Here is a 10,086-nt window from a genome sequence, read left to right as displayed (position 1 = left end):
AAAAAAAAAAAAAAGGCAGTCTCATCAAGTTCTGGCTCTCACAGGTATCACTGTAGTCTTATGAAAGAAGCTTTATACTTGAAGTCAGGTGGTTTGGATTAGTCCAAAATGTAGCCACGATTGGAATCAACATTATCTAGACTGTCAGATGGGCACAGTCATTCTCAGCCTACTTATCTGCTGTTCTCTTGGACACTGTGGTAACCACAGTGACCCTGAAACTACCCATGTTCAGTGAATAATGTAAATCATAGGCTTTTTCATAAGATTTTTAAAATTCACACCAAAATCAAAATAATGAAGGTGACAAAGAATCACTGATACTGTACCATGATTATTCTTGTTTGAGAAAAGCCAGCTTCTTAGACTACAACATTTGCCTTAAAGACCAACCAAACAGATAAATGAGAAAAGTATAAGCTGTTAACTAGGAGTGCTTCCTAAGCACAAGTTTATATAAATTTATGTGTCTACTGGGGATTGGAGTTCCTTCCTGAGATAGCTAGTGAGCTCAATTAGAACTTGGTGCTATAAAAGCTAAGAAACAGTTCTCACATAAGCTGGTTAGCATTGCCCAGAGAAGGGTTCCACCAGCAGCTTAAGTCACGGTTTATGTGTCCTGTTCACAGGTAGGACTCATGCAACATATTCAGTGAGCTGGCTTTCCAGACCGGTGGTGGGGGTGGTGATAAAGTGATACTAATGGCTAACATTTAGTTAACACTACATTATGTGAATTACATGCATTATCTCATATGTATCATCAGACTAGAACTGGAGAGATGTCAGATAATTAGGTCAATGTTACACAGGTCAAGCAAAGCACTCTAACTTCAGTCTGTACTCCACAAATAAGTATATTTTCCATTTAATTATCTTTCAACTAAATTTAGAATTTTGAAGCCAAAAGAACTCTCAGAAATCACATATACCCACAGTTACCCAGATCTGATTGGATATTCATATTACCAGGAAAAATTACCTGTGAAAAATTTCGAATAACTGCCCCACAACTGGAGTTTTTTATTCTTAAGGTCTGGCATGGGGACCAGGACTCTGTAATTCTAACAAATGATTCAGGTATTTTTGATACATTTCATTTCTGAATCAACATTTGTAAACACTGGTCAGTTCAACCTTATTCCTTCCCTTCCTTTATAACTGAGTCACCTTCTATTCTGTTCCATTGTTTCTGAAACATTCTGCTTTGCACTGGAAGGTGCATTACTTTTCTCCACTGCCATCGTGGAATATTCAGTGTATGTACCCTGGGTAGTCAGCATTGTACCATGATACTCCAGAGAATTTCTAATTTATAGAGTATATAATATCTTTATTGGAGGAGTGTTAGTTTTACTTTGCTTTAACATTATTTGCAAAGGGAAATTTATCACTGAATACACTTAATTTGTCCCAGTGCATACTTTTAATGTATGTCAGAATATATCTGTTTCTAGTACCTGTAGATTTCTGTGAGGATAAGCTAGATAAATGTTATAACTACTTTTCTTGAGAAGGCAGGACCATCTTTCCATTCTTTAACAAGACTATAAAAGTACATAAGTGGTAGAACTTTAGCACACATTGTTCCCAAGGAGTTCACATGCAGCATACTTTTAGCCTTTTATCAATGTATAGCCTCAAGAACACAGCAGAAACAATAATAGGAGAAGGTTTTTGAGGATACAAGAAAGAAAACATAAGAAGGGAAATTGGGTAAGAGAAGTTTCCAAAGGAGGTAACAGTCCAAAGACTCAGCAAGTAAATATAAAGCCTCAAAGAAGAAACTAGTGTATAATGTAACACAGTATTAGTGTTAGCATCATCAGTTACTGTGTCAATTTACTTAAAGCTATAGAAAAATAAGACTAACCTAAATGTATAAATCAAAAATGAAATCCAAACTATCATATTCTATCTGAATACATATAAAATATTATTTCCATTGTAAGCAGGGAGAAGATAGCTTTTTTTTTTTAGTGCCTGTTCAGCTTATTATATCTAGTGCAAATTTTTCTATTATGTGTTTATTTCAAAGTGATCATATTCAAGCATCTTGCCTAGTTAACATGTCCTTTCTCAAGCTTTCACAAGCTATTTAGAGCTAGTACCTAAGGCACTTGACTGCTAACCAGAAGGCTGGTGGTTCAAACCCACCAGCCACTCCTTGGAAGGAAGGTTGGGCAATCTACTTCCATAGTGATACTGCCTAGGAAACCCAAGGAGGGCTCTCTATGAGTCAGGTCCAGCTCAATGGCACATAACAACAAGAAGAATTTTCAGGATTTGCCCTCAGCTATGATCTGTGGCAGATGGCTCTTTCAGCTCTAGAGTTCTCAGCTTAATATCATAGGGATTCTCTAGCCTATTCACCCTGAAATTATGGAACCCTGGAACTAAGTTTTTTGGGGGACTTTTGTTTGTTCCTTTGGTATTTGTGTTTTAGCTTTGGTATTTGTTTAGCTGTATTTGGAATCATCACAAGGAGCCCTGGTGGTGCAGTGATTAAAGTATTCAGCTATGAACCAAAAGGGTTGGTGGTTCGAACCCACCAGCTGTTCCTGGGCAAAAGATGTGGCAGTCTGCTTCCATAAAGTTTACGGCCTTGAAAACCCCGTGGGGCAGTTCTACTCAGTCCTATGAAGTTGCTATGAGAAAGGCTAGTAAGCCAAAGCTTCTGCTTTGCTAGTCATTTTAATGATATAACATGCCAGAATGTCTTGTCATTTCTGAGCCCCATTTTCTTCCCTATTTTTTAAAATGCTATTAATATATATGTTTTGTTTATTATCATCAAAAACAATACACCTTTTGTGGCCTACCCAGAAATGTCGTACTTCGCATTCAGTGGGTGAGAAATCCCTGCCAACTGTTGTGTGTTTATTCTTTCTTCTCTAAATCCTTGCTTTCATGCTTCCTACTTTTCATACGAACTTAATTAGTGAAGCACTGGTGAGTAATTAGTACTAAAAAGCAAAGTTGTGACTGTAATGACTACATTCTGATTTCCAGAATAAATGTAGGTAGGTACTTTAGTTTTGCCATTTCTAAAATATTATGTTCCTTTAAGAATTAGTTGGTGATTGATACTTTGATGCAGTAACCTCTAAAATTGCTTAAATGACAAAAAGTTAAGTGGTCTTACCTTCCTTTAGCACTTGTCTCTTTGTGTCTTGCATCATAATTTGAAAATTATCTCACTATTTTATGTGTGTATCATGCTGAACATTTTACTGTGGAAATGTGCAACAAGAATGGTAGTGACTAACAAAGGGCAAATGTTTCCCAGCTTTTCAGCGTGGATCTTATGTTTTATCTTCTAGGATTGCACAAATCCACGGTACTTAGCGGCAGGTTCTTCCAATGCTGTCAAGCTCAGTAGGTTTTTTGATAAGGTAATGACTTCAATTGAGTTATTTTAAAAATGTATGTGTTATGAGAGTTTAAATTCTTTGTAGAATGCTATGTCCCTTTATTCCTTCATCCTCAACTCCACAACCTGAATAATACTTGTTTTGATCCCTCTTATCTGTTAGTAAAATTGCTCAAGGCCTGCTGACGTATTTATTTCATCACCAAAGTTTTCTCAGTAAAGGATGAAAGGTACTAGATTTAAGCGTTGGTTTTTTTTTTAAAAGATAAATAATTCTTCTCCTTAAAACATTTTCTAGCTATTTTTTGTATATCTTCATCCCCAAAAGGCACTGAACTGTAAAAATTCTGTTTAGTTATAGCCTTGAGCAGTTAATAATTCTCCACCTATATGTTGCCGTTACTTTGTAAAGTTATATTGTCTTTTCTGTGATCCCTCATGTACTCTTTGCTAGTATCATGATAGTGTCCTGAACTGGAATGACAATGTAGAATGCCTCAGTGTATTAGTAAATTAGATCACTGTTTATCTTCCCTTTACGAGGTCATATGGCTGCATTACATATAGTATTGACCAAGTTTAAGTTGTTTGCCCAGTAATAACATTGCATCGTATAGAAAAATAGGATGAATTCTGTATATAATGTTGGAAAAGAATAATTTTACTTTATTTCCTTCTAAGTGTAGCATCCCAAGAAAAATATTTCCCTCCTCATAATTCTTCTTTGTGAATCACTTTTCTTCTACTAATATTTAGCCAATATGTCAACATGACATAAGCCCTACTCCCCTCAGTGTTTAATATCACATCAGTGGGAAAATTTTACTTCACTGTAGAACTTCACAACTGGTGTGTGACATATAGGTTACAGGTGTGTCAAGATACTGATTTCCCTCAGTTCTCGGAGCAGCCAGAGCCCCCAGACTGAGTGACTGGCAGCCTCTTCCATTTGCCCCAGTGTGTTGTACAAATATTTGCAACTACTAGCATTTTCTAAATGTGCTATGACATGAAAAATGTTGGGAAGCACTGCCTGGAACAGATTTTTCTCTCCACATTGTTTTCAAAGGAACTACCGTGGCCCACATCTAAAACGGTATTATCTCCTTTAAGAGCAAGATCTTATAGGCTTGTGTATGATGGACGAAGATCTCACTTTATATATTTTTTATTTATGTTTAATAAGATATTAGTTTTGTAGTAAAATAATAAGATGTAATAAATTATAGCCTAGAGAGAGAATGGGTTGTAGACCAGTGTGACTCAAATTATCAGGCAAGGCTCCACTTAAACAAATAAATAAAGAGATAAAAGTAATGAGAACATTGGTTGATTTTAACAAGGAAGCAAGATTTGGTAAGAGAAAGGCACTTCAAGTTGAGGGTGGGAAGACAAAAAGGTAACTTTTCTTTATATTGCTTCAGTAGCCACACAAGAATGTGGATTAGGATGTTGGCCAGAACTCCTAACTGAGGCGGTTGCCTGAAACTGAGGTACTTACAACTAAATCTAGAATTTGGACCAATTTTCTATACATCACATCTTCCAGAGTTTAATGTATTTTAAAGATTTCTTCTCCAAGAGGGAGTCTGACTCCTTCTCCAGACTCCCTTGGCTAGTAGTAATTCCTCCCCTCTCTAGAATGAGAGGATTTCCCTTTCTTGATATTGAGAGAGGATAGGAAGTCAGTCCTTTCTTGATTTTGGAGAGGAAGAGTATTTTGAGATCTGTATTAATCATGAACCAGCTTTACTACTCTGAAGCTATTGAATATAACTCTGCCCTGAGTCTCTTGTGTCTAAAAGTAGTCTAGCCATAGTCTCCAAGATAGAAAGATCCAGATGATTTGGCCCTCAAGTCAGTCACACAGTGAGCTGGAAGATGGCACTGTTCTCATTGAGAGCAATTCCTTATAACACCAAATCTGAATGCCATAAATGTTCATCCCCAGCTAAGCTATATTCTTACCTGATTGACTTTTCTCATTACAGCCACTGTGTGTAAGAAAAATAATACTGTGTCTGCAACTATTGTAGTTTCTCAAGTATTGGAATAGAATTACATGCACTCCTCACTTACCAACATGGTTAGGTTCCAAAGACCAGGTCATTATGTGAAAATGAGCATTATGCAAGAAAGAAGGATGACCACATCAGATCACATAGTGGAAGATGACTACATCATACATAACTGCCAAATTACATCATTACATGACTACCAAACCACTGGGAATCATGGCCCAGCCAAGATTATACATAACCTTAAGCATCACAGCATTACTCTTGCTCAGCACTTCAGCGTTCATTACTGCCAAATGCACATCATTAATACACAAAATAGTTGGATGGTAGATTTTTACTGTTGTCATAAATACAAAATGTTGGATAAGGAAATAATCAATAAATGAGGAGTAAGTGTAATGATTTTTTCAAATTTTTCATCTGAAAACATGATGCTCTTAAATTCATTACATTGGTACATATATTTTGAAGGCTTCTTTTTTTTTAGTAATAGTAAATGAATTTCTACAGATGCATCTGTTGCTTTAACTTATTTCTCCAACTGACCAAATACAGACAATTTTGAAACTACTGAATTGAGGGTGCAGGTTAAATCCTTAAAAAAAAAAAAAAAAGCTAATTGACTACTTTTGGTCTTGTGCCATCTGCTACCTTGAGTACCTTCAGAATTTATCACTGTGTCTGCTGTAGCAATGTGGTAGTTCCCTATGTTACTTGGTCTCCTTTTCAAGGAATAGCTATTGTGATAGGAAAGGACTTTGCTTTTTTTTTTTATCTTGTGGATTCTTTTTGGTACCTGGGGGAAACTTAGAGCCAAACTTATCGCCATACAGTAGAAATAGTGTGGGATCTGATACCATTGATTTCTTCATTTCATTCTTTGATTATTTGGATGTTTTTGTTGGTTTATTTATTTTTTGATCTATCCTTTATGTTTTTTGGGATAAGGTAGGCCTTTATGGGAACACTCTCATAATCCTGACCTCATTAATTTGCTTTATAAGTGAACATCTAGAACTACTCAAAAGACTATCAGAATATAAACCTATCAGTTCCATTGGTGGTCATTACAGTTACCACATTTTCCAGATATGTCTACTGAGCCCTTAAATTCTTTCTCTGTTTCTCACAGGTCATAGAGAAGAGATACTTTTTAAGAGATGGTAATCAGGTTGGTGTCTGTCTTTTCTTGGCACAATAGGGCCTTAAATTTGGAGAGGGATGATTTCCATATTTATAGAAGTATTTTAAAAAATGGGAGGAAGCCTTTTGTTTGCATGTTGTTGTTGTTGTTAGGTGCTATTGAGTCAATTCTGACTCATAGCTACCTGATGTAACAGAAATGCCCCACTGGGTTTTGGTAGCACAGTGGTTAAGCACTCAGCTGCTAACCAAAAGGTCAGCAGTTTGAACCCCTCAGTAATTCCATGGGAGAAAGTTGCGGCAGTCTGCTTCCATAAAGATTTACAGCCTTGGAAACCCTATGGGATTTCCATAGCTGTAAGGTCACTGTGAGTCAGAAGCAACTTAACAGCATCTGACAACAGCAATGGGTTCATCTTGACAGCAGCAGATCATCAGGTCTTTCTCTGAGGAGCCCACTGGGTGGATTCAAACTGCCAACCCTTTGGTTAGCTGTCAAGTCCATAACTGGTGAGCCACCAAGGGGCCTTTTTTATAGGCATAAGCAACTGATTTTCTTATATCCTGTTAAATACAAAAGGAAGAAATCAGGAAAAAGGGAAAATATGGGAGAGTCTAAGAAACAAGAAGTAGCCGTGGATAAAAACCGAAACCAGACTCACTGCTGTCGAGTCGGATGTGACTCGGATAAGGTTACATTATAAAATAATAGAAGAAAATTATTTCCTTAAGAGTTCAAGACACTACCATAATACACATAATTCGTGTAAAACCCCAACAGGTAAATATTATTCTGACTTAGATGACACTATTACCAAACAGTTAGCACATCTTTTCTATTTTGGTAGAATGTATTTCATTATTTAAGCTTCAGCAGTTTTCTGAGTAAAACCTCAGAAAGCTGGTTCTTTAAGGAACAATATAGGCAGACAACAGAAACAGACAATAAGGAAAAAAAAAATTAAAGGTTATTGGTATTGGAATTCTTCCTGTTTGTGACTTACTGTGATTGTCTTTCTTGCCTACAGATTCCAGGCTTTCCTGACCGAAAAAGGTTTGGGGGAGGAATATTCAAGAGCCTTCATTACGACTGAATTATACTCATCCTCTGGAAGAGAGAGCAAATTTTCACAGCCTTCTTCTTGCCATGTCAGTTATTAACGTCTCAGCCTTTTAACGAAATCATCTTAAAATGCCACCCTTTCAGGTTCATGTTCTAATGGAAAAATGAAAAGAACTGCCAATGTAGGAGGTCCAGACTTTGTCCCAATTCTCTCTGTTCCTCATCCTTCTGTCCCGGTTTATAGATTACGTAAAAGCCTTGTGGAAACATGAGGTGTTGTCACAGTGATGCAGTAAATGAGCAGTGACAGAGTGCTGCAGAGAAACTTTACTCTTGCCTGGAACTGGAGGGTTTTTATGGGTCTGTAATTTTCCCACATTCATTGCTGAAGGCTTAATTAAGTACTTCAAAAATGTGTCTCTATTGTTTTACCTTCTTGAGGGGAAAGGTTATGTTAACCAGCCCTGAGTTGTCCACCCCAAACAATCTCTTTGTCATTTTCAAAGAAGCCAAATGGTGTTATTTAATTGTCTCCACCCTCCTCACACGTCACACGCACAGGGAAGCCTAATAATAGCAGCCCTTGTCTGCCTCTCCTTGCCTTTGCAAATGGCTCAGTGGCTGGAAGAGGCGGACTAATAGCTGGAGTTAAATATAAATACAGATTAATAATACATAGAGAACAGCAGTGCCAGAAAAGAATTCTGAGAGAAATTGACAGCTCACTAAATCCTTCACTCTTTAGGACACCGGTGTCAGCACTCTCTGACTGCTTTCTTTTTGGAAATCTAAGACCTGCACAAGGGCAGTGAGAAGAGATTTACAGCCCCTTCATTTTTATTTTTCTGAAGGAAACATCAAGTCCTGAAATAGTAAACTAAGAATATTATTCTTTGTGTCAACAATGTATTTATGGAGAGAAGTAAAAATAAATTCCACAGCAAAGCATTTCCATGAATCACAGACCTGGATTCTTGGATTTTGTAATCACTCCAGTAATTTATTTAATATCACATTGGTTTGTTGATATGTTTTGGGTGGGTTTTGCTTCAGGAGGTTGAGTTTTTTGGAGGTGGTATGTGTGTTTATACATAATTGTTCATTGTTATTTTTTTTAACCCATCTTTTATTGCCTGTTTAATTCTCTATGCCCCAGCTCTTCCTTAATATATAAACCTGGTTTCCAAAGCCTCTAATGTGCTGCCTTATTCAACAACACTTTATCAACCATATTCTCTCTCTCTCTCTCTCTCTCTCTCTCTCTGGCTCTGCTGCAGGTCTCCACACTCCTGATTTTGCTTCATACTAAAAAAAAATAATAATAATAAATACACAGTTTCACTTTCTCATTTTAAAACTAGGGAAAACCACAAAATTCATTTTCTGTTCCATTCTAATTACATTTCAGAAGTGCTTTGGAAGTCAGGCTACACTGAAAAGAAGATACTGAAATAAGAATGTGAGAGTTTTTAGCAAGGCAGTTTTGAGAATTTGGAAAGGGATTTTTAAAACACTTTTCATCAGCTAGAATATTCGTCTTTCTTCACCTCCACCCCCACAAAACTTAGCCCTGATTTCTTTTTTGCCACGAAGGAGAGCTATGCAAATCATCCTCTGTAAGTGGAATCCGGCAGAGGCTGTACAGTTGGGAAGTACAACCCCAAATGCGTGCACCAAAACTTAAACCATTAATGCGCTTTGTGCTTTTTTTTAAAAATCAGTCAGTATCTTTTCTCCCCTACCTTCCAATTTCTTTCCTTTATTTAAAAAATAAACCCATCCCAATTTATTTTCTCCCTTATTAATAATGTAAAAATAGCCTAGCACTTAAGATTTCAACCTTGAAAAATTAACAGGACTCCTCAACTTCATTCCTTCTTGCTCCCTGCTTTACTCTCTGAATTGTAGTTTTCTAAGAAAAAATAATTTTTAATAATCTGAAGTTAATTTAAGAAGCTCTGGTGGCATAGTGGATTAGGTATTTGACTGCTAACCAGAAGGTCAGTGATTCAAACCCACCAGCTGCTCCATGGAAGGAAGATGGACAATCTACTTCTATAAATATTTACAGCCTGGGAAACCCAGTGGGGTAACTATGAGTCAGAAACAACTCCATGGCAGTGAGTTTGGTTTTAAGGTTAATTTGTTACAAGTCTGAGTAGAAGCAAAACAAGATTATTTGCCAGAATGAAAAGTACCAGCCAGAGTTGTTCAAAATCAATTTTGTTTTTTAAATTGTGATTTGGGTAAAAATTTACAGAACAAATTCACTTTCCATACAGCAGTTCACATACACTTTGTCTCATGACATTGGCCACAATTTACCACAGTGCAACAACTCCCCTCCCACTTCTTCCCCATAGTTACCTCCTCCCTGTGTCCATCCCTCCAATGCACTCCTGCCCCCTGAGCTGTCTCCCTGTGCATAAGCACCCCTTCTTTCTCCCATGATTGTTCTCTCCAAGGAGTGTATCTACCTCAGGTAA

The 10,086-nt window shown here is 37.0% G+C and overlaps 1 protein-coding gene across 1 annotated transcript in view; it reads left to right on the top strand.

The window, feature by feature from the left end:
- The window catches only part of RABL3 (RAB, member of RAS oncogene family like 3), a 113,427-nt gene extending 105,796 nt beyond the window's left edge, over positions 1 to 7,631 (top strand). The window contains exons 6-8 of the mRNA XM_007943882.2: positions 3,324 to 3,395; positions 6,527 to 6,565; positions 7,566 to 7,631. Coding sequence (XP_007942073.1) covers positions 3,324 to 3,395; positions 6,527 to 6,565; positions 7,566 to 7,631 — 177 coding nt within the window. The remainder of the gene's footprint in view (positions 1 to 3,323; positions 3,396 to 6,526; positions 6,566 to 7,565) is intronic.
- The last annotated feature ends 2,455 nt before the right edge of the window (positions 7,632 to 10,086 follow it).

This window comes from Orycteropus afer, unplaced genomic scaffold (assembly GCF_000298275.1).
Source record: "Orycteropus afer afer isolate SDZICR_OR568_19922 unplaced genomic scaffold, OryAfe1.0 scaffold00114, whole genome shotgun sequence".
Taxonomy (NCBI): Eukaryota; Metazoa; Chordata; class Mammalia; order Tubulidentata; family Orycteropodidae; genus Orycteropus; species Orycteropus afer.
This window is presented reverse-complemented; position numbering and strand designations above follow the sequence as displayed.